Raw genomic sequence first — 25,274 nt, forward strand, 5'->3', positions numbered from 1 at the left:
ACATGATGCTGCATCTATATACATTTGAGCATGTTCATTAGCTCATTTATCATAGCATTTTATAATTGGAGCATCCATTGTATTTGCCTTTACCATCTCGTTTTACTGTATTTCCCTGCAACAACATCTCAGCATATGGAAAACAACAATAGTCAATATTTGTACAGATTTTGGTGTTGCATTCAATGTTTGTTTTATTTCCTGTTTGTGGAGTTCAATTATCATTTTGCTCATGTTAGCTGTGATTATCTTAGATTTAATGAAGATAATGACACTTGTTGAAGATTCAATAAAATACAATTACTATTGTGAAAATGGTGACGTCTATAGAGATTATTGTTGAATTCTGTATGTGCCTTTGTGTTAAGCCGTGGAAATAAAGCAAGGTAAATGCAAGAATCACTTAGCACCATGGGTACTTCTGTGTTCAGTGGTGTCATGCTTATCAAACTTGTAGGTGTAATAGCTCTTTCTAAAGTTTTTTTTGTGGTTTATTACTTCCAAATATTCCTTGCTCTTGTGCTTGTTGGATTTTTGCATGGCCTCATCCTCTTGCTGGGTACCTTGAACATTCATGCCACTCCCTTTTTAAGATACCAGACCATTGAGCCTAGCCAAAGAGGTAGCTTCTCTCCTTCTAGCTAGTATGTGTTGACCCTCTCGTGCAGCTTCGTGTGCATTTGTTGCCACTGGTTGCCCATCACTCACTACTATAGTATGATGCAGCATCACACTTATCACTCCCTACACCTGCACTCACAACATCACCCTCTCCCATTGCTGCAAACACCATGTCACTACCTCCTTCACATTTGCCATCACCCCTTCCAGTCACCTATTGCCTTCACTAACCACCTTTGTACCTACAACATTCTCCCAACCTCCAACCTCTAATATCAGCTAGCAACAACATTCCACTTCGTATCCTCATTCCACTGCTACATTAGTGTCTTCAATTACCATCCTTCCAAGCATCTTCTGCACCTACACGTTACAACACCCTTTGCTGTCGTTTACACAAACTCTATAACAGCTATCTCATTCACCATTGTTGTCACATCAGTTCAACATCTACACTGGCACTTCCCTACTTCCAGCATGTTGTATCCATTATCAGCCCCTGTGCAAGGTTCAACCAATGCACCACCAATCCTCCACCACATTTTCCACTGCATTTATCACTTCCCAGCTGTAGGCTCACTTCCTATACCTGTATGTGTCTATGTAACAACCTATGTATATTACTGTAGCGCAAGTCCCACAGCTCTCCTTTCCAGCCTTTATATATATATATATATATATAGTTTGTTGAAATTCCTGTTTAGGATTAGCTGTAAAGTTTCATTTCCTCTAGTATAAAGTTTCTTCCAATTTATTGGAAAAACATCAGTTTTGCTAAAACATCAAGTTGATACCTGTCATAGGATCCAATTGAGCCTTTTTCAACCAACATATACATTCTTAGACTTCGTGTCATGACTTGAATTTGCATTATTGTATGTCGGTCATATTTCATTCTTTTTGTCACATTTATTTACATTTTCATGAATCAATGTCCATGTAATCTATACTCAGCCGATTTTCTGCAGTACGCAAAAATCACCTAGCATATAGTCTACAGCATTACAACTCCCCTTTGTATCATGTCAGTTTATGTGTATTTGGCATTAGGCCTAAGCACAACCCTTTAGGCATATACATCGTATCTCCCTGAGAATGCATGCATGTCCTTGTCAAATACTCGCATTCCCCTCAGGCTAATCCATGAGCATCTCTTTATTAATATGGGTAAGGTCACATATCTTCCATTTTCTTTCATATTTGGCATTTTGTTGTGTGCTAACCCTGTTTTGCAGGAGATATATGGAAAATGTTAGTTTCTTTCCTAGAATTAGAGACTCTTGTAATTTTAAGTTCAATTCAAGTTTGTAATAGCTAGATATTAATGAGAACTTTATATTTTCTGTATTAAATTAGAATGTATGAGCATGCATTTTTAGGAAATTATGTGTTTCACATCATTTTTCTCTTTTATTTCAAAAATTCATGAATGAAAACACGAATTGCATGTGCACCATTCTAATAAGAGGTAATTAAATTTTAAGCAAATGATTCACATTGATGGTCATAGTCAAAATGTGAACAATGTTTTAGATTTTTATCTTTTATGGAATAACATTGAATCCACACTAGGTCTTTTTTAAAAAATCATCATATTTTCTAAATTTTTCTTCATTTATCAGAGTTTAACTTTAAATTAACTTGAAACATATATCAATGACCATAGTCAGGATATATTGAGAGTTAATTTCATTTCAAACTCTATAAAGGCACAAAAATGTGTTTTATTCTTTATCTGAATTTAAATATAGATTATCTTATAATACATTTTATGACCATAGTCAGAAATATATTATATTTTTAATCTTATTTCAATTCATTTAAAGAATGAAATATGCTTTTAAATATCCAATCTTCAAAATTCCTTTTAATTCATTCATCATTTAGGATAAAATTACATCATATAATTTCAAATTATTTCAAATCTTCTTAAAAAATCTAAGTGATTTTGAGATGATTCTTCAAATATCTTCTTTATTTCTCAAATCAATCTTCAATTCCTATCTATTCCAATTCATCTTTCTATTTCATCTTATTTTCAAAAATTCAAACTTCAATATCCCAATTTCAAAATTCAATTTTGGAATTTTCAGATTCATTTCCAAGATTCAAAAGTTTAATTTCAAAATTAATTCAAATCGAATTTCAAAGTTCAAATTTAACTTTGAAGTTCATCGCCTGATCAAGTTTTCTATTCTTCACTTCAAGTTTTCAAAATATCCCAGTTTTTCTGAAATCTTTTGAGTTTCTAATATTCAAATTAGTTTGAAAGTAAGGATCAAAATTCTAAAGATTAGTGCTAAATCCAAATCCATCTTCAAGTTCTATTTGGATTTCTTGAATCCAATTCCAAATTCTATCTGGATTTCCAAAATCCAGATCTATCTTCAAATCCCATCTGGATTTCCATGGTTCAGATCCATCTTCAGATCTCATCAAGATTTCTCAATATCTAGATTGATCTTCTAATTTCATCTAGGATTCCAAAATTTCAAATCCAATTCCATTTTGAATTCCAGATTTTCAAATCCAATTCCACCTTAGATTCAGATTTTCAAATCCAATTTCATCTTGGATTCCAGATTGCAAAATCCAATTTCATCTTGGATTCCAGATTGCAAAATCCATTTAGGATTCCAGATTTCAATTCCAAAATTTCCAAATTCCATCTAGGATTCTAGATTTTAAAATCCAATTCCACCTTGGATTCAAATTTTTCAAATCCAGTTTCATTTTCCAAATTTGATTTTCAATTCCAAACTCAATTTTATTTTCAAATCTCATCTGGATTTCAAGATTCCAATTTCAATTCCTACTTTCAAAACCATTTTCAAATCTAAATTCAATTTCCAATTCAAATTCCTGTTTCAGGTTCTAAATTCAAAACTTAAGACCAAAGATCCCTTTTCAAAATCGATTCTTGAAAATTGATCCAAATTCAAAGTTCATTTTGACTTTGAAAATTCATTCTTACTTAAAAATTCTAAAATTCTAATTCTCCTTTTCTCTTCATTCAATATTTATTTTCAGAATCTCTGATTATTCAAAAAACTTGAAAATTCAAGTCTCTTCTTCCAGATCCATTGTTCAAAGTTCTAAGTTAGATTCAAAATTTAACTTTTTCAAACCAATTTCAACCTTTTGAATCACTTCTTCAAGTATCTTCAAATTTATTTCAAAAATCACTTGGATAAATCCAAAGGTTTTAAAATTATTCTTCTTAAAAGCATATATCTTTGCATTTGCATTGCACAAGCATGATTCAATGTACATTTTTAGACTTGAAATAAATTCTTAGACAATATTTAGGCAAAACAAAAGAGCATAAGTTCGATCCTTGGTTCAATTATCCCGAGTAAAGACGTCAGGAACGGTTGAACCTCGTACCAACGAGCGAATCCCGTCTCTTTATTTTTTCCGCAAACTTTTCAAAATACGGAGGCAAGTAATTTCAAAATCTTTTCAAATTAAGGTCAAGTGAGGCCTTTGCAAAAAAAGTTCCTCTCTCTTATTTTCTTTTCTTTTCTCTCTTCTTTTTTATCTTTTATCTTCCCTAAAAAAGAGAATAGATGCTAGAAAGGCAAAGAGAAGGAAAAGAAAAAACAAGAAGGAAATTTTTTGCAATGATCAAAGAATGCCATGTGGTTTTGTTGACTTTTAAGTTTTTTAAAATGCAAATTGGATGGCCACGATGTCAGCATGAGCAAAACTACTCATGTTCAGCATGACCTGATTTGCTACACTTGTATATATATTATAAAATTATATATATATATAACCCTAACGTAAAACCTTTTCTAGAATCTCTTTTGTCTCCATCCTCTAACTAGTTGTGCCGGTTTCTAATTTTCTCCTCTCATCCTTCCTCTAACAGCAGAAGACGGCAGCAGAAGGATCGAAAAAGTAGAGCCCCACCCTGCCTCGCTTACGTTAAAATCAATCTGTGCGGAGATGAAGGCGGAGGTGGATGGCAAAATTTTGAGATGGGGGCGGGTTTGAGACCTTGTCCACTGCCATCCGTATTTGTGTTCACCCTAAATTGGATTTCTGGCACCGTCTCTGATTAGCTTCAATAGCTAATTGGATATCAAACGATTCGAATACCAGACAAATATCCGAACCGTTTACATCTCAGGGTGGCCCGAATCGATTTACCCGATTGAGCTCTATTAGGATCCGACCCAGATTCACCCCACTTCCCGCTCATAAACGGGAAAAAGTGAACTCGGCAGCGGCAGCTTTGAGCGTAAAAAACTAGGGTTCCAAACACACTGATCCAGTCCTCCATTTTCTCTTTGGCGAACCCCAACCCTCATTCAGCTCATCAGCATTGAGTCGGAGGAGAAACCCCTGATCTTTTGTATCTCTAGGGGGAGATGGCTCTGGCTTTCGACGAGTTCGGGAGGCCGTTTCTGATCATAAAGGAGCAGGAGCAGAAGACGCGGTTGAGGGGACTCGAGGCTCAGAAGGCGAATATCGCATCGGGGAAGGCGGTCGCTCGCATCCTCCGGACGTCGCTGGGCCCCAAGGGCATGGACAAGATGCTCCAATCCCCTGACGGCGACGTCACCATCTGTAATCCCCCCCCTTCTCTCTCTCTCTCTCTTTTCCTGGTTCTCTCTGATCGCCATCTCTTTCTTCACTGCCCTTAATATTTCTTTCATTTTTTGCTTCTGTAGTCACGGTTTGTATTCGTTTCTTTCGTCAATTAGGTCCTTAATTTCTGGTTTCTCGCTAGGTATGTATCGCTGGGTTTGTTGTCCTTGATGAACCTGTTTGTTTTGTTGGGTTGGCGATGGTTGGATTTAAACTAGTGGAGGAGGGTCATTAGTTTTAGTTCATTTTTTCATTTTACAACATAAATTTATGAACATTTGAGTTTGTTTTTTTGTTTTTACCCCGAGTGTGGTAAATGGCTGGAATCGGTGGGTGAAGCTTTAATTTATCAAACAAATCTCAATTTATTTGAATATTCTGGAGGTTGTTCAGCAATTTCCCTCTTTTAATTATTACTCTTTTATGTTTAAAATTAGTTCGTGGTTACTTTCTTGGGTTTGTGTCGGTGCTTGACTCTAGAGTATCTTTTTGCAATTTTTCGTGCTGCTTTCCAAATGTTGCTTTAATACTAGATGAGAAGAATTCTCTGACTGGATACCCAGCTTCAGATCTCATGTATCATTTACTTCTGTTTTGATGTCTGAAGCACATAGAATTGATTAGGCCTGTGGTTTTTATGTTTATGCTAGTGATAAAAACATAAAACTGCGGCAATGCAAGTTTGCTAGGTTTGTCTAAATTGTGGGAAATTGGACTGACTGAAACTTGGAGTGAGATTAGTTGCCATTGCTAATCTTCTCGTTACATTCGTTCAATGCAGCTGACATGTAAATATTAATGGAAATTAAAGCATGTAAGGAGCCATGTATGAATCAAATTTAGTATATATTTGAGGATTATATACAAATATTTGATTGGAGAATAAGGGGAAAAGTTCCTTAAGAAGTTTTCATATGTTGCTGTATTCCTGTTGGTGATGCAAAGTCCGAAAGAATTTGTATCTTACGCAAGGAATGTTTAAGCATTATTTTATGACAAGATAATGTCTATTCAACTGGAAATTTCTTACGATTGATGCTTCTTGTTGGCAGCAAATGATGGGGCAACAATCTTGGAGCAGATGGATGTTGACAATCAAATAGCTAAGCTAATGGTTGAACTGTCCAGGAGTCAAGATTATGAGATTGGTGATGGAACCACCGGTGTGGTTGTAATGGCAGGTGCACTTCTGGAGCAGGCTGAACGTTTATTAGATTGTGGTATTCATCCCATACGGATAGCGGAGGGATTTGAGATGGCTTCCAGAATTTCTGTAGAGCATTTGGAGCATATTTCTCACAAGTTTGACTTCAGATCCACCAACATTGAGCCACTGGTGCAGACTTGCATGACTACATTATCTTCAAAGATGTGAGTCATGTTATTCTTCTTAGACCTCAATGATGATTATTTAATGGACTTGTTAAAATGTCTACCTTTTATATCTCGAGATGAATTGGACACCTTCTGCTCCAAAATCTTTGGGTTTTGTCATTGAATAGTTTCTTGCATATATTTGCCTGTTTTTACATTGTGCTTTTCTGGTGAATGTGGAAACTTTTCATCAAATATATCTAAACCATCTTCCTTTGTTCTTGGCTAATGTCTCACTTTTTCATTTTTCCTGATACCTGTATTACTTAATTTATATATGCTTTGTGGGTTCTTTTATGTGCCTCTCTCTTATGTGTGTGCGTGACTGTTTGCATCTGTCTATATCTGAAAAATGTGCATCACCTTTTGGCTTTCCATGAATCTGTCCTCTTTTCAAGCATCCATATTCATTATCTTTCACGTGTTGCTTCTCTAAATTATGCTTGTATCTGTGATGTAACATTTTTAAAGCCAACATAGGATGAGGTGTTAACTTTTTGACATGTTTCCTTCGGCAGAGTTAATCGTTGCAAGCGTTCACTGGCTGAGATTGCTGTGAAAGCAGTACTTGCTGTTGCAGATTTAGAAAGGAAGGATGTCAATTTGGATTTGATTAAAGTTGAGGGAAAAGTTGGAGGGAAATTAGAGGATACTGAGCTTATCAATGGAATAGTGGTTGACAAGGACATGAGCCATCCACAGATGCCTAAACGCATAGAAAATGCTAAAATTGCTATATTAACTTGCCCCTTTGAGCCACCAAAGCCAAAAACTAAGCATAAGGTGGATATTGACACTGTTGACAAGTTCCAAGCCTTGCGGAAACAGGAGCAGCAATATTTTGATGAGATGGTTCAGAAATGCAAAGTGAGCTTGGTTATGCCTGCACTTGCACAATTTCTTATGCTTATCTGATGCTTCAGCATTGCTTTATTGTGTCATGAGGGATTCTTGATTGAATGTTGGCAGCTTTCCATATTATTGTTTTATTTTGCAAGAACTGCATGCATGCATGCACACAGACATATTATTTTGCAAGAGATGTGTTGTATCCATATATTATTGTTCCATGCCTGTTTATAATACTTAGTTTTGCAAACTATGGAATTGTTTTATGATATTTGTTGTATATGTTATACACATGCTCTTTCTAAGTGTAACTGTATGGCAAGTGTTTGTGTAACAATTTTATTGTGGTATAATTTGGTGACTGCAGGACATAGGCTCTACGCTGGTTATTTGCCAGTGGGGATTTGATGATGAAGCAAATCACTTGTTGATGCATCGTGGACTGCCTGCAGTTAGATGGGTTGGTGGTGTGGAATTGGAGTTGATTGCAATTGCTACAGGTTTATATTAGTTTCGTAGTTTAATTATCTTGACAATTAACTGCTTTTGCTACAAAAAGAATGGATTGTAATGGTGACAATATTGTCTTTTTAGGTGGAAGGATTGTACCAAGGTTTCAGGAATTGACACCAGAGAAGCTGGGGAAGGTACTTCTATGCCAGTTAGTCTTGTACAAGATTCATAATAACAGTGTGCATTGCAACTAGGTCAAATTTCTTTCTGATATTTTGGAGTCATCTGGCTTTGTCAATCATGATAGGGTGATCTATCATGAACACATGTTTCATGAGAATAGCCTCTTTTCACCGACACCATCTTGTAGAGGTTGTTTAGTGTATATATCGTGCATAAATTGGCATATCATTCGTTGAATCTTCTAGGAAATCTTGACATCAATTATTGTCTTCCTTTTTTGTTGATAAGCAAATGCTGATTTTTTATAGACTAGTGACATTGCCCAAGTTTTTGGGCATGACTGATAGAGTATTTACTTATTATATGGTCAATTTTTTTCCATCCTCTATATTATTAGCATTCATTTGTTGTTCATCTGCTATATATTACAAACCTTTCTGGTTTCTAGTCTAGCCTGTAATATCCAGGAGAATCTTGAAGTGGAACAACGATCACCTAGGTTGACATTTTTACATGGCAGCATCCTAAAATATAGGATGTGGTGGCTTGATTCACATCAGTCCTGGGTTCATGCTAATAAGCTTGATCATGTTGTGCTTGTCTATATGTTGGGGATGTGCTCTTAGTTGAAGTGGTAATTTTTGTTTTTGGTCTAAAGTAGCTGCCAGCCTTCATGTCGTGCAAGCTCTCTTGAATCTTACACTTTTTGGCAAATTATTATATTCTTCTTAAACCTTGTGATTTGATGGATATTGTTTTATCAAAGTCTTCTTTAGAGAATTAGACCATTGCTATGTTATTTTTCAATAAGCAAATGACATACATATTCTGCTTACGGTGAACACAGTTCTTCTCGATTACTTCTCCTTTTCCATTGAACAAATGTATGGTCAAGCATAAAGTGACTGTCTTGTAACTTTTATTGGGTTCATAAAATGACTTATTCTGTAAAGATGGTCTGATAGTTCTAATGTTTCACATAGTCCCAAATATCGGTCTTGTCTTGGCTATATCTCAGCAAGGCAATTTCTCGCGATAATATATGTTTAGTTGATAAATCTCAGGAAAAATTCGGTGCTAAAATTTTTTAGAAAATATAAAATTAGTAGAAATAAGTAAGAAAAATAACATGTTTAGAAATAAAATACACATAATAAAAAAATAAGTAAAAATATATAAAAAAATAAAAACATATTTAAGATATAGAAAAGAAGTAAAGAAGCAAAAGGTAGCTCATAATATTGTGAATCGTGATATTATCACAATAAAATCATGACATATAAATTTCTGATATTTTCAAAATATCATGATATTTTGCCTTTAATATCATTTTATGAATTTACAGCTATATTTTCAAAATACCGCTTATATTTGACTATGGTTTCACATAGTCGTTAGGTGCTGGGTTGCCATCTTAATTGTGCACACCATGTTTGCTCTTCCAATGCTTCTTATGGTTCTAACTTCTAATTTTCCTCTTAATTTTCATTTTATGCAGCAAAACTTATTTGTGATTGAATTTTTCAGGCTGGATTAGTTCGAGAAAAATCATTTGGGACTACAAAAGATAGAATGCTTTATATTGAGCAGTGTGCAAACTCAAGGGCAGTCACAATCTTCATTCGTGGTGGTGGGTTATTTTGTCTCTTAGTAGGGGTCAAGATGCATGCTCAAAGACATTTGCAGTTAATGCTACATCTCTGTAGATGACAATACAGTAACACACACATGCTTAGCTTTGAAGAGCTTATCAGTGTTTATCATGTGTTTATGCTTTTTTGGTTTTACCTTATTCTGAGGTACAGTCTACAGTGCTGCAGATGATATGAGGGTGTCATATGGACAGGATTTACCCTGATAATGGTACTGTTTAGATGATGATGGTTATCTGTAGTGTTATTGATGGTTTTGCTGACTCAAACGTATTTTCCACATTGTAGCTGCGCATTGTGAATTTGTGATTGTGTATAGTTTTAGGTTTTCATCAAAATATAAAAAGCTTTTTCACCTGTCTTTGTTGCAAATAAGTTTGCCATCATTGTTCTGTGAGTATTCTTCTTTTGATTTGGTTCATTGGTTTTTTCTTGAATAGTTGATGTGCTAGTTGTACTTTGATGTTTCAAAGTGTTGGCTTCTCTAGTCTGTTTTGAATTTCTTGATAACAGTTATCTCCATTTTGGGATCCTATTTCTTCCAATAGATCTGCGACCCTTCATTGCAATGCCATCATTTCTGGGTTCTTTTTAATCAGGTTCTCCTCCAGTTTGTGGATTATATATTGATTTTTTATTTGATGTAGAGGAGACATTCACAGGGTATGTACATGTCAAAGTTTATCCCACAACTTTAAGACATATTTTTGTAGTTCAAGGGAAAAACGTCAAAGTCTGTGGCATGAGAGGTTAAATTGTCTAATTATTGGAGCAAGGATCTAGAACCAATTGATGTTGTTGATAACCTTATGCAGCAGCCTCTTAGAGAATTGGTTAGAATGCTGGTTTGGAGTTTAAACATTTCTCACTATGTGCAATCCAATTTGGCAGATTGGGATGTCATTGTAACTTGTTTTGTATAAACATGGCATATTTCCATGCATCTTAATAATTCCAATGATTGGATTTGCTAATACCATTGGAAACAATAATTATTCATTTCAGTTCCAATTAAAGATACTGAATATGAGCTTGCAACAAATTTTTTTTAGAGCAGCAGTAAATTTTCTACAAAGGAAAGGATTATCAATTATATGACAGAAATTGGAAACAAAGCAAAGAAGTTTTAAATACAACACTATAATATAAAAGGTAATTTTGGGCTAGCATTTTAAACGATATTATTCATATACATTGAACCTGGAAACTATTTCCACTGGTAATATTCAATCATTGGGATGGTCAGGATGCATAAAAATGTGCCATGTTTATACAATAACAACCAGCAAAAGATTCCTTGGCCATTCAAATAAAATATTTTACATCCATGTCTATCAAATTGGTTTACTACTATGGAATATGTTTTGGACTCCAAGCTGGTATTTACTTGATTCCCTAGGAAGCCTCTACATGTAGTTTTTAACAATATCAATTGGTTTTAAATCCTTGTACCAGTAAGCTATATGTATTCAATATTCAATGAATAATGCGTAAGGAATATGAAAAGACATCAAAGTTTTTTCCTTGAACTACAAATGCAAGTATTTGTAAAGTGGTGGGATAAATTTGAGTACTATCAATGTTATGGTAAAGTCCCTTATGCAGAAATCAAAGACAAAGTTTCAATAAACATATAGAAGAAATTGCTGAAAAGGAACAAAAATGTGGGAGCTTATGATACTGAAATGAAATTTTAGGGTCATGGGGTGAACAATTTTTCAAGTTGGATATCATAATGTAGAAAACAAAAGGTCAACACCTTGAATCATGAGAGTTCTAGTATGCTGACGCATCAAGAAGGAAACAGTGCACCAAATCTCTGTAAGAATTCATAGGTAGATAATCTATTTGCAGGGATAGAAGGCAAGGATGCTAGCTACATAAATTAATCCATGAATAATTGTACAAACCAACCGTTCATGATCCAAAATAGCATGTAGCATTGCAAGCAATAGTGCTGTATGAGTCTGCACATCAAAAGAAAAGAAAAAACGTTCCAAAAGCAATCCACATGATACTGTGCACAAAGTGAAGATACGCTGCACTGCATGCCAGTCCCTTTCTGTAACAACACATGACACTGTGCACCAGATTGAGATGTCCTTACTTTTCTTTTGTTATGTGGTGAATGCCTTAAAGCTAACGTTGCTTATGCAAATGCATATTCTCCTGGACATCATCATGATGATTTCCAAATCTTGTTCTGTAAATTTCCATGCTAAGGTTGTTGATTTTTTTTAATTCTTATCAAGATGACAGTTTCCCCTTATTGTTAGTGATTTTGGAGATGATTTTAAAAAAGAAAAATAATATTGATTTCCTGAAATTGTTTTCTAAATTGAGGAGCTAAACTTGTTAATTTTGATTATTGAGCAACCCTTTTTAACTTGTGTGATGAACAATTTAACTATAGGTGTTATCTTTGGGAGTTTGTGGCTATGCTACAGAGAAAAAGACATCTTAATTTTGACATTTCGTTTGCTAAGAACTTCACTCTTTAATTTTTTTGATTGATTCACCTATTTCACTTTATGTGAAGATATGGGTGTTTTCTCTGGAAGTTTTGGCCATGCTACAGAGACAGAAGCCACTATCTTAAGTTTGGCATTTGATTTGCTAAGAACTCTGCTAAAGTTTTTGACATGATTGGTTTTCTTTCATTAGCTTTATCAGTATAATTTTTTTTCTTTCATTAGATTTATTAATATAAATTTTTTTGCTTTTGTTCGTTAGATTTATCAATATGTTGGTACATTTGAGTAGTGCCAATGATGTTTGTCTTTTCCTCCATTGGGATCGATGTATCTTGTTATCATGTTGTTACACCTTTTAGTCACAATGAAAGGATTGCTAGCATGAGGTCTTTTGAGTTTTGACTTGTAAAAATCGTTTTGCTTTTATTAATTTAAAATTTGATATGTTAGTGCAAGTGGGTAGCGGCATGATGTTTATCTTCCCCTCCATGTTATAGTAATACCATTGTCTTGCTTTCATGTTGCAACTTTTAGTCATGTTGAATGCGTACTAGTTTTTGAATTATGCTCTTCTGTTACTCTTGTATTTTGTATGGTATGTTTATAACTCAGTTGAGCATTTTATTCACCAGTTTGGATCTAAGTTTTCGTTATTTTGTTTTCTGAGGAAAAATGTGTGTGTGTGCACGTGCTTGTGTGCATGTGTGCGCATGCGCGTGCACGCCCGCGAGTCTGAATGAGCTTTGTGTGAGCCAAACTTAGCGGAGCCATGACCAGCTTGGTTTGTTTGCTAGCGCTAGTTGTCATGCTCTTTCTTCTCATTTGGATAAAATTATCTGAAACTTTGATGACATTTAATTTATTACTTCACTCATCCTTTGATGCATTACTGTGAATTACTTGTGACTCATGATTTCTTTCATACCATTGTACAATGTAATTTAATATGCAAAAATATATCTAGCATGATGGACCTTAACCATTTATTTGTGGGTGTCTGTCGGTGTTCATGTCCTTCAATCACTGCTTGGACATGATTTAATTGGATATTGGGCTACTTTCTTCCTTTTTGAAAGTTACATTGCTTTGTATTCATGTTACAATTAGTTCTGAATTGTTTTGCTACTAGTTGGTTCTCTTCAGGTAGTTTGGATGTCTTCTGAAAATATTCCAGTGCTCAAAAACAGTGTCCATGCTTCATGTCATTTTTGATAAGTCAGATAATACAAACTGATCGTGGGCATTTCTAGGAATAACATTTCTATCTCTTTTGCATGCCACAACCGTCTAAGGATTGCTCATGTCCTTGTCCTCTTTGTTAGTTGGTATTATAATTTGATATAATCATCTTAAAACTTAGATATGTCAACTGATGCAAGGGCCTATGATAATTGGTGGTGGTTCAGGTAACAAAATGATCATAGAGGAGACCAAGCGTAGTATTCACGATGCTGTGTGTGTTGCTAGGAATTTGATTCGTAACAACTCAATTGTTTATGGAGGAGGATCTGCTGAAATATCTTGCTCAGTTGCTGTGGAGGCAGCAGCTGATAAAACTCCTGGAGTTGAGCAGGTAAAAATCATGTCTGTTGCCATGATCACCGCTAGGCCATCTTTTTTTTGGGAATAGATAAACTCCACTTGGACTGGCTGGGTATCTATTATTAAAGCAAACCCTACTGGTATTTGTTTGGATTTCTGATATATATAATGGTTACAACCTGCAGTCAAATGCTGCAGCTTTTGCATATTACAATATCAATGATGCATATAGTGTGGTAGTGTGCCGCATGTGTCTCCTCTTGTATGTGGCTTTGCACTTTGCTAATCGTTCACATTATTCTCTCAGTATGCGATCAGGGCTTTTGCAGATGCGTTGGACTCCATCCCAATGGCATTGGCAGAAAACAGTGGCCTGCAGCCAATTGATACATTGACTGCTGTCAAATCTCAGCAGATCAAGGTGTGTGTTCTTACGTCTAACTCAGCTAGTGGTTCTAAATTTCCTTGGAAGTGAGTTTTCATTTTCTTTATTTTTTCCTTTTTGACATTTTCCTTTTTCTGTGACGGGGGTTGGTTACTTACTGACTTATTGTGTCTGTCATACTTTATAGGAGAACAATCCCCACTATGGAATAGATTGCAATGATGTTGGGACCAATGACATGCGCGAGCAGAACGTGTTCGAGACACTGATTGGGAAGCAACAGCAGATACTTCTGGCAACACAGGTGGTCAAGATGATACTCAAGATCGATGATGTTATCAGCCCTTCGGATTACTGATTTGTTGTTTTTCTTGGAGCAAGCTGAACTTCAGCTCAGAGCGTGGTGTTTGCAGTTTGACTACATTTAGGTTAATGATATAACATGCTTGAGACTCGGGTGTAAGCGTTCATGTTTTGTTTTGACAATCCTGCACCTCTGTCCACTTCCTCGGTGCCTCCGCATCTTTATTTTTCTTTTGCTCTCTGCTGTAGAATATTGCCTTTTTGAGTTGATGATGGTGTTTCTCAAAATGGAAATTTTGTACTGAATTTGATTGGTTAAGTAATTATTGGTTTTCTATCATTTTTGTTTCAATTTTGGCAATGTGATGCTTGTGGTCAGCCAATTTCTCCAAAGATGGATCTAGCTCAACCAGCTCAGATCTACTCATATGAACTGCAAACAAAACGATCTAGAGCAATTCACTCTAAGGATCATTGGAGCCTTGGATCAAATGAAGTGCTCGACTCTTCTTCTTTGAGTAGGGGTGGCAAAACCTGACACACCCGCCAAGCCGCCTCTTAGGTGGGTTTGGGTTGGGCTTAAGCCAACCCGTTTAATAAACGGGTTGACCTGCCTAACCTGTTTATTAAACGGGTCGGGTTCGGGTTGGGGGTATGCCAACCCGGCTGACCCGTTTAATAAACGGGTTAGGCGGGTGGGTCAACCTGCCAACCCGCCCACCAACCCGACCCATCAACCCACCCGCTACCTGCCAACCTGTTTTCCCGACCCAACCCATTTATTAAACGGGTTGGCGGGTCATGTCGGGTCATGTCGGGTTACCTGTTTATTAAATGGGTCGGGTTCGGGTTGAGGTATGCTGACATGCCAACCTGCCAACCCGACCCGATTGCCACCCCTATCTTTGAGTAGATCTTAGCTGGTTGAGCTAGATCAATCTTATCTAAACTAACTCTAAGCTACCTAGACTAATTCTCAAAAAAATGGATTCAATTCTTTATTTCATATTTCTCTTTTTTCTTAAATACAAAGACTAAGCCTTTTTATAGGTTATACAGTGAAGTGCACCACTTGCTTTGGGCGGCCCATGATTCAAGTCCCGCTGGAAACATTCTTTTGCGCGAAGTTGGGATCACGCAGGCTGTGGTGCACTGGCAAGCTGGCTGGCATGCGGTGCCTAGGTGTGCGACAGGTGTGCAGTCCTCGGCGTGCAGCTGGCCTGTGCGTGGGTGCTCCTCGCTGGTTGTGTGCGCGTAGGTTGGATTGCATCATTTCCTTCCTCTTGAAAAGTTTCTAGTCATCTAGGAAGGTAGACTTGCAACGCTGTGCAAACCTCTTTGTGGCCTCTTTCCTCTTGTATTTTGGAGGTGCTCTATAATCTCCTTGAGTATGGGTGAGTCCTCGTACTGATCTTGACTTGTTTGTTCCCCGGATTAATATGTAACCCTTGCAATGACCATAAGTGTGTCTTCATCTAATCTTCTACACACTGCATCAACCACTTTGTTATCCGTTCCCTTCTTGTATCTTATTTCAAAGTCATATCCCAATAGCTTGGTCACCCATTTTTGCTGAAGTGGTGTTGATACCCTTTGTTGAAGAATGCATTTTAGACTTTGGTGATCGGTTTAAATAATGAAATGTCGCCCAAGCAAATAGGGTCTCTATTTTTCAATAGTTAGGATTATGGCTAGTAGTTCCTTCTCATAAATGGAGAAAGCTTCACTCTTCCCTGAAAGAGCCTTGCTAAGATAGGCTAAGGGATGCCTCTCTTGCATTAAGGCTGCCCCAATTCCAATGTCACTTGCATATGTCTCAAGCATAAATTTTTTATTAAAATTGGGAAGGTCGATGATGGGAGCTTCTACTATAGCTTTCTTAAGTTTCTGAAAGGCTTGTTCGGCACTCTCATTCTACCCCAAGCATTCTTTTTCCATAATAGAGTGAATGGTTGAGCAATGATCTCATAATTGCGAATAAATCTTATATAGTTATCCGTGAGACCCAAGAAGCCTCTTAAAGCCTTTATACAATGTGATGTTGGCCAATTTGTCATAGCCTCAATCTTTTCTGGGTCGATACTAACCCCTTGATTGCTCATAATGTGTCCAAGGTATGACACACTCGCTTGCTCAAAACTGCATTTGCTTAGCTTGGCAAATAAAGTGTGGTCCTATAGAACTTTCAAGACTTTTTGCAAGTGCTCTAGGTGTTCCTTCCATGCAGGGCTATAGACTAAGATGTCATCGAAGAACATAAGAACAAACTTTCTCAACATTGGTCTAAAACTATCATTCATGGTGCGTTGGAAGGTGACTGAAGCATTTATTAACTCAAATGATGTCATTAGAAAGTCAGTGGCCATCATGGGTGCAAAAGGTTGTCTTGGCTATATCATCCTTAGCCATTCTGTTTTGGTGGTAGTCCGCCCTTAGATCAAGCTCAGAAAAGTATCTTGCCCCAGACAATTCATCTAATAACTCATCTATCACTGGTAATGGATGTTTTTCTTTAAGAGTTACTTCATGCGCCACACATACCATGGCCATGTGAGTAGCTCTAAAAATTTTGAGAGCTTATTCCCCATCTACTACTTCGCGTATTGTTGGCTTTTAGAACCATATATTTTTCGACTTTGGTGAAAGACATTATGCATCAAAAGAACAAGTAAATCGAGAATGAATTGTGACCCTTATAAACTTAGCTCCACATCCGTGCAAAGCTGTCCACACTTGAGATGACTGCCATCTCATACCATGACATCAAATTGTGGATGCGAATGTCGGTTATACTCGAGTCTTGGCACTAGATCTTCTCTCACAAAGTTGTGAGTAGATCCCGTACCAATTAGGATCTCTACTCTCTTTCTCGAGATTGTGCCAGACACCCTCATCGAATTGGATATGGCCTTATTTCCCAATGCATAACACTGTCCACTCATTTCTCGAATGAATTCAGATTCCTCTAAGTCAATTTATTCCTCTTCACCCAATTTATCTTCTATGATAATGAGACATTTAAGTGCCTTCATCTTACACTTATGTCCCACTCTCCATTCTTTTTTACACACAAAGCAAAGTCCTTTGCTCTTTAGTTCTTTCATTTGAGTTTGGGTGAGTCTTTTGGTTCTTGTATTTGGACTGTCTCAAAACTTCACTCGCTTGTTAGGCATAGGCTTTGCATATTGCTTGACGCCAGAATTGAGAATTGAAAAGTTCTTGTGAACTCTTCCCACTCTCTTTAGCTTTTCTTCAATGACCCTCGCTTGCATGTAGCATTCCTCAAGAGAGTGAGGGTTTTGAGCTAACAACTTATTGCATATGTCATCTTTTAAACCCTCAAAAAATGCACTCAAAAGAGCATTATCATTCCAAGCTTTGCACAAGGAACAAAGATTTTCAAATTGTGCTTGATTGACCCCGTTTGGCACAATTGCTTTATTTTTACTCCATGATTTGTGTAGGGTGTAGGTCCAAAGTGCTTGAGCAACTCACACTCTAGCACTTCCCAAGTAGGCTGACCATGCCTTTGGTCATACCATCCAAACCATCACAATGCCTCACCTTCTATGTTCATAACCGCACATCTAACTCGGTGCTCGTGGCCCACATTGTGACTTATGAAATATTGTCTGACCTTATAAACCCAGTCCAAAGGTTCCTTGCTTGAAAATATAGGGAATTGGACCTTAACTGATTTTGGCAAAGTCGATGCACAATCATACATATCATTCGACCCATACATGTAGTCGGCACCATAGGGAGATTGTCCATGAACCGTGCTTGGTCCTCTCTCATCCCAAGCATCACAAGTTTGAGTGTTGGACTCAATATCATCACCAGACTGATTAGACCCTGGTCTCATATTCAAGTGCTGGTCATGATCAATATAGACTGGTCTGACAGGTGCAAGCAGTGTTGTTAGAGGCAAACACCTCAATACCTGAAGCATACGCCTCAGAGGCGAAGCACAAGCTCAAGGAACTGAGGCGCTGTAGGGAGGTGTTTGTAGGCTCGAAGCGCACACTTCACATGGGTGAAGCACACGCCGCACATCGAGGCGCGCTTCACTTCTAAGGCGTACGCATCATGTTACTCTTTTTTAAGTTGGATTAGGAGATTCAGAACCCTAAATTAATCTGACCCATTTAAACTTTAACCCATCTTACATTCTTAACTCTTAAACAAACAAAAACCTACATTTTTACCTGTCTTCCTCTTTGCAACCCACTCTTGGAGGCTTGGAGCAGACAAAATAGTGAATGGAAGTAGCAGCAGAAGTTCAGAACTCAGCAGTAGCATCGGTGGTTCAGTGCTTTGCCGGAGACATCACCGCAAGCTACCTGTTGGACAAGGTATTTTTGAATCTCTAATCCCTTTTCTGCTCATTTGCTGCTATTTTTTTTTAATACTGAAGGGGAACATGATTCTTGGTTCAATGTTTTTTTTAATAATGAAGGAGAACATCACCGCGAGCTATCGGTTCATTGTTTTTTTTTAATACTAAAGGAGAGCCCTTAACAGATCCTCCAGATCAACTTTTTCTCAAGCTTCTTTGACTTTTCAAAAGGGGGAAGAACTGGTGATATATTAGGGTAAGAGGAGTATTGTTAAAAAACAAGATCATTTCCTGCAAATGATGAATTTGGAAACCGTTGCAGAGATTTGGGTGAAGATCCATTGTAGAAATTTGGAACTAGTGCATCGAATGTTTGAATGAAATCCACTGCCTTATACGAGTATGTTTTAAGAATACTCTTATGAAAAATTTTAGGTTTTCAGTAAAGATTACATATATGATGAAGGTAGTAGTTGAAACTAGTTTTTAAGTTTCTCTGCATAAAGATGTCATCTGTATTCTAGCTTATCATCAACTAGTAAAGATTAGGGTTTTAGGTTTTGTTTTACATCTACCAAACTAGTAAAGATTTGGGTATATTTTGCCACAATGCCTAAGCAGCACAACTTATAACATACAAAAAGCCAATTAAGATCATGAGGGGCAAGAATATGGGTATGTATAAGTATTACAAGGCTCTTAACAAGACTATGATGTGATTTTTTTTTCTTGGTGCAAAAAGAATTTACAAGGTTTTCATTCATCCAAACAACAATTGGTTTTGCACGAAGGGGAAGGATAAAGAACTCTGTGTTTAGTTTTGAATTTAGTTCTTGATCAAATCTATCCCATCTAGGGCTAAGATGTGTTGAAAACTTAAGAATAGTCTTGTATTGAGCATGATTTTGTAAAAAAATTTATTATTATTATGCATGAGTACTATTTAGATTGGATGATAGAGATGCTTTTAAATATATGTTTTCTTGATTATGGATTGTATTTTTTAAAAAAAATCTAATTTTGTGCAGGTGGTTGTTTATCTTCAAAAAAAATGACAAGGACAAATTCAGCTTGGAAGCATTGTTTTGAAGAAGATTTGAATGATAAGGAAAAAAGAGGAAATTTGGTATGTAAGTATTGTAAGGTAGTTTATAAAGGTGGTGTAGCAAGAATAAAAGCGCATCTAGCTGAAACTCACAAGGGTGTTAAACCATGTGATCATGCACCAAATGAGGTGACGCAATTTTTTGCAAAATACTTGCAAAAGAAGAAAAACAACAAGAAAAAAATATATTACAAAGTGGTATAAATGAAAGCTTTACTCAAGGAGTGATGAGTGGCGAACTTACTTCTACAACTACTAGTAGAGTTGGAAGTTCACAAACAAGAAGTCCTATGGATCAATTTGTGAGTTCAGAAGCTCGTCAGACAATGATAAATAATGCATTCAAAAAAGAAGAAAGAAAAAAAGTATGTTATGCTATTGGCGATTCCTTTTTTGCAAATGCATTATCATTTAATTTGTGCAAAAGTCAATATTTTGAATCCATGTGTGAAGCTATTGCTAATTATGGTCGAGGATTTAAACCACCAAGTTATTATGAGATGAGAACTTGAATTTTAAAAGATAAAGTGGATAAAACTCAAATTATGTTGGAGGACTACAAAAAGACATGGACAAGAACTGGTTGTACTATTGGATGGATGGTAAAAGTAGAAATTTGATTAATTTTCTTCTGAACAATCCTTTAGGTACAGTCTTTTTGAAGTCTTGTGATATTAGTGGAATAAGAAAGACAACTGATAATTTGGTAAAGTTATTTAGTGAAGTTATTAAAAAAGTTGGAGAACACAATGTAGTACAAGTAGTTACAGATAATGTAGCAAATTACAAGGCTACAAGTTTGAAGTTAAAAGATATTGAAGATTTTCAACATATTTTTTAGACACCTTGTGCAACGCATTGTATAGATTTGATACTTGAAGACATTGGCAAGATACATTTGCATAAACGAGTATTGGAAAAAGCAAAGATTGTAACTACATTTATATATGGACATGCATGGCTTTTAAATTTGATGAGAAAATATACAAATGGTAAAGAGCTCTTATGGCCAGCTATTACTCATTTTGCAACTTCTTATCTTACTCTTTAAAGTATTGGTGTAAACAAAAAGGTATTAAAGAATATGTTCTTATCTTCAAAATTTCAAGATAGTGAGTATTATATCAAAAATAAAAAAGGTAAAGAAGTAACACACATTGTCATTGAAGATAGAAAATTTTGGAAAGCAATTGTTTATATCATCAAAGTCACATTACCTTTGGTGAAAGTATTGAAAAGGGTTGATTTAGATGATAAACCAGTTATGGGATTTTTGTTTAAAGATATGAGAAAGGCAAAGGAAGAAATAGCTCATAATGCAGGCAATAATAAGATCAACTATATAAAAATTTGGGATATTATTAACAAGAAGTGGGATAATCAAATGCATCACTGCTTACATTCTGCAGGGTATTTTCTAAACCCACACTGTCATTATGATGATGATTGTGTAAAAGATAAAAAAATTAAAACTAGGTTTATGAAACATTTAGAAAAGATAGTGCCCAATATAGAAGAACATTGTGAGATTTTGATTCAGCTTGATACATATGAAAATGCAATTGGTTTGTTTGGTAGACCAGAGGCAATTGACACAAGAAAGAGAAAAAATCCAGGTATGTATTTTTCTTTATATTGTCTTAATTTCAATTCTAATTGATCTAATTTTTTTCTTACTAACATTCTTTTTTATTTTATTTTCTCAGCTGATTGGTGAAATACATTTGGTGATAAAACAAAAGAATTGAAAAACTTTGCAATGCAAGTGATGAATCTCATATGTAGTGCATCAGAATGTGAGCATAATTGGAGCACTTTTTCTTTGGTAAATAAAGATATTTTCATATTATTGATTGTTCATTGTTGCATAATATATTGCAGATTTGTAATTATATAAAATTTTAATTTATAGGTACATACAAAAAGGCAAAATCGCCTTGAGCAAGAAAAACTCAATGCTTTACTGTTTATCATATACAATATGAAGTTGAAAGAAACTGATATAAGAAGGAAGACAGTTGAGGATCCTTTGTGTCTTGAAAATATTGATTATGATGATGAGTGGATTATAGAAAAAGAGGATCCAGTTTTGCCACAAGATGCATTAGAAGATTTTTGGTTGGATTCAGCTTTTAATTTGGATGATATAGATGTTACTCCTTTTGAGACTTCACCAAGCTCAACTAAGAAACGTAAAAAAGATCCATCTTAAAACAAGATGCATGCTAATAAAGGTATGTCTTGTATTTTATAAATCTTATACTTTTTAAATTTTAAATATTAATTTTGTTAATATTTTGGAATGAAGGTAAAAGAAAACAAGTAGAAGATTCAGAAAATGAGAGTGCGGATAATGAAGAAACTGAAGATGAAGAAGAAACTATCCCATATATGGATGATTCAAATGAAGATGAGCTATCTAGTCCTAGTGAAGACAATTTTGTTGAAAATATTTGATATTGTTTAAGGCATATAACTTGTTAAATATTTGATATTATTTAAGACTTGTGACGTTGAAAAGATTTGACTTTATATTATTTGCCTTTAAGGAGACATTTAAGACTTATGACATGTTAAATATGTGATGTTATTTGACTTGAAGAGGTATCTTGTTTACATTTTGTTAAATATTTGAAGAGATATTTTTAATTTTATTTATTCATTTATGATTCTGTGAATGTTAGTTTTGTACAATAGTTGAGGAATTAACTTATTTTATATTAATTGTGCATTTGAACTCTATTATTACAACAAAAATTTTGTGCATAGAAGGTATTTCTAAAACAGGTCGATTTGGAGATGGTGTCACGTGTATTCAATATGATTTCATGATTGTAGATATAACTTGTTTTATCTTACACTATGAGTCTAACTTAATTGTGGTTTACATGTGCATGCATATAAGAAAATGAATAATATGAGTTAATTATAGAAAAATAATATTTATTTTATATTGTCGTTTATTAGTAATTCTTATTTAAAATATTTATTATTTTATTAATATTATATATTTTATTATTTTGATCATGAAGCTTACGCTTCAACGCCTTGAAGCTTATGCCTCGCTTCATAATAGGCTCAACGCCTTGCTTTGCCTCATCACATTTAACAACCTTGGGTGCAAGCACACCCTGCTCTGCTGCGTGGTGTGTCTCGTCGAGCAGGTAAGCAGTTGGCGTAGAGCTATGATGTGCATATGCTCCCTGCGTCTAACCAAATTGCACATTTGTGTGTTGATGCTATTGTGAGTAAGAGTGTAACGCCCTGAAATTTAACCCAAATTTTTGAAAAAGTTTTTATTTATTTTTTTATTTTTTAGGTAGCAGAAATATTCAAATTTAAACAAGCTAAGCATTTCAGGCGCGTCACAGGAATCCTCAAAACAATTACCATTCATTTCATTTCTAATAAAAAGTTTAAAACATAAGGTCAGAGTTTCTGAATAACTGATTGACATAATTAATAATAGATAAATTAACTTTTGACATCCCGGGAACACAATAGATCATATATCTAGGTCCGCACACTATCCCATAATCACTCTTGATCTTTTACTTTTCTCTTGAAAAATAATAACATAATTTGTGTCAGACTATAACCAGTCTGCGTAGAAGAATACTATGATTTTGTAGATGTACTAAGTAACAAGTATGGCAATGTATATGCTTAATTATAAACAGTGAAGCATGATACTCAACATGGCATAAAGAAACAAGTAACATGAAATAATTTATTGTATATCATTATTCTAACTCACAGAAATATAACATGAATTAACATCTAATCAAATAAGTAAACATTGATTTAAATACTTAATCACATGCTCAATTATCTAATCACAAGTTAATAAGTTCAAGTACAAGCTCACAATGTTTTGTCTCATTGATAAGAAGTCAAATTTAATGTTTCTCTTGAATTATCCTGTGGGTACTCGCAGGCCAAGGCAACCGTAATAGAAGAGAACATTCAGAGGTTTATTATGCATTGATGTTTTATTAACTTGAATGTCTAACTGAAACTAAAATCTTAAGGGAGCGGTTGATTAACCGAGAGAACCTCCCAAAAGCCCAAGACAATATGATGCATCCCTAACTTTTGTAAAAGAACGTGAAACTACCGCCTAAGGTAAATTTGGTAGTCCGGGTCTCTTAACTGCGAGAACTGAGAACCAACGAGCCATTGCCGCTCGAAGTAAGAAACAATTGTCCTCGAAGTTGTGTACTACCTACCCTCTCCAAGGTAAGCCCGAATTATCCATAAACTGTGCTTGGTCCTCTCTCGTCATAAGCATCACAAGTTCGAGCATTAGACTCAATATCATCACCGAACTGATTAGACCCTGATCTCATATTCAAGTGCTGGTCATGATAAATATAGATTGGTCTGACAGGTGTAGGCACACCCTGCTCTATTGCGTGATGTGTCTCGTCGGGCGGGTAAGCAGTTGGTGCAGAGTTATGCTATGCATATGCTCCCTGCATTAGGGGTGGCAAAACCTGACACAACCCGCCAACCCACCTCTTAGGCGGGTTCGGGTTTGAAAAAAATGAACCCGTTTAATAAACGGGTTGACCCACCTAACCCGTTTATTAAACGGGCCAGATTCGTGTTAGGGGTATGCCAACCCGCCAACCCGGTTGACCTGTTTAATAAACGAGTTAGGCGGGTGGGTCAACCCGCCAACCCGTCAACCCGCCAACCTGACACGCCAACTTGAGAACCCGTTTACCCAACCCAACCCATTTATTAAATGGGTTGGCGGGTCGTGTCGGGTTACTCGTTTATTAAACGGGCCGGGTTCATGTTTGCCACAACCGACCCATTTAATAAACGGGTCAGGTTCGGGTTGAGGTATGCTGACCCGCCAACCCGTCGGGTCGACCCGCCAACCCACCAACCCGACATGATTGCCACCCCTACCCTGTCTAACCAAATTGCACATTTGTGTGCCGATGCTATTGTGAGTAAGAGTGTATAGGTGCACGTGGAGGATAGCATGCAAAGTGCTGAGAAGAACCCTACGCAGTGCGTATGCATGAGCGTGCATCACAAGTATTATGCACCTGCGCCTCATGTGAAAATGCCCTACGCTCAACCACTTGCCCACCAGGCACTAACGCGACATGCACATGTGCAGCCTGGGCGTAAGTGCAAGGTTGTGGTGCTCTGCACACAAACTCAATTTCCACCTCCTGAACTAGTTGTTTGACTTTAACCTTCAGCCTGTTTAAAAACTATGTGAGTTTCTATTGCATGCCAAAAATCTGCACTTTTATGTCACTCATTCGGCCATCAATTGTTGTAATTTTTTCTTCCAGCTTGTTGACTTGGATGAAAGCATCTTTGAGGCTTCTTTTAAAATACATCTGAAACTGCTCTATTGCATCATCCTTCCTTA

The 25,274-nt window shown here is 36.1% G+C and overlaps 1 protein-coding gene across 1 annotated transcript; it reads left to right on the forward strand.

Annotated features, from left to right (window-relative positions):
• The first annotated feature begins 4,822 nt into the window (after window positions 1-4,822).
• On the forward strand, window positions 4,823-14,769 carry LOC149811837 (T-complex protein 1 subunit epsilon-like). The gene is made up of 9 exons (XM_089993134.1): window positions 4,823-5,196; window positions 6,270-6,588; window positions 7,110-7,458; window positions 7,808-7,940; window positions 8,035-8,087; window positions 9,604-9,706; window positions 13,609-13,775; window positions 14,052-14,165; window positions 14,317-14,769. The coding sequence occupies exons 1-9, from the start codon at window positions 4,998-5,000 to the stop codon at window positions 14,485-14,487; spliced, it is 1,608 nt and encodes a 535-aa protein (XP_089849260.1). The 5' UTR covers window positions 4,823-4,997; the 3' UTR covers window positions 14,488-14,769.
• Window positions 14,770-25,274: the final 10,505 nt, after the last annotated feature.

The sequence above is a fragment of the Nuphar pumila genome, chromosome 17 (genome assembly GCF_984573655.1).
Source record: "Nuphar pumila chromosome 17, dmNupPumi1.hap1.1, whole genome shotgun sequence".
NCBI classification, from domain to species: domain Eukaryota; kingdom Viridiplantae; phylum Streptophyta; class Magnoliopsida; order Nymphaeales; family Nymphaeaceae; genus Nuphar; species Nuphar pumila.

Bases quoted from the DNA above. Each gene is read 5' to 3' on its own strand.
- LOC149811837 (XM_089993134.1), top strand. From the start codon at position 4,998: ATGGCTCTGGCTTTCGACGAGTTCGGGAGGCCGTTTCTGATCATAAAG. The intron at 5,197-6,269 runs GTAATCCCCCCC...TCTTGTTGGCAG, and splicing joins TGACGGCGACGTCACCATCT to CAAATGATGGGGCAACAATC. The intron at 6,589-7,109 runs GTGAGTCATGTT...TTCCTTCGGCAG, and splicing joins ACTACATTATCTTCAAAGAT to AGTTAATCGTTGCAAGCGTT.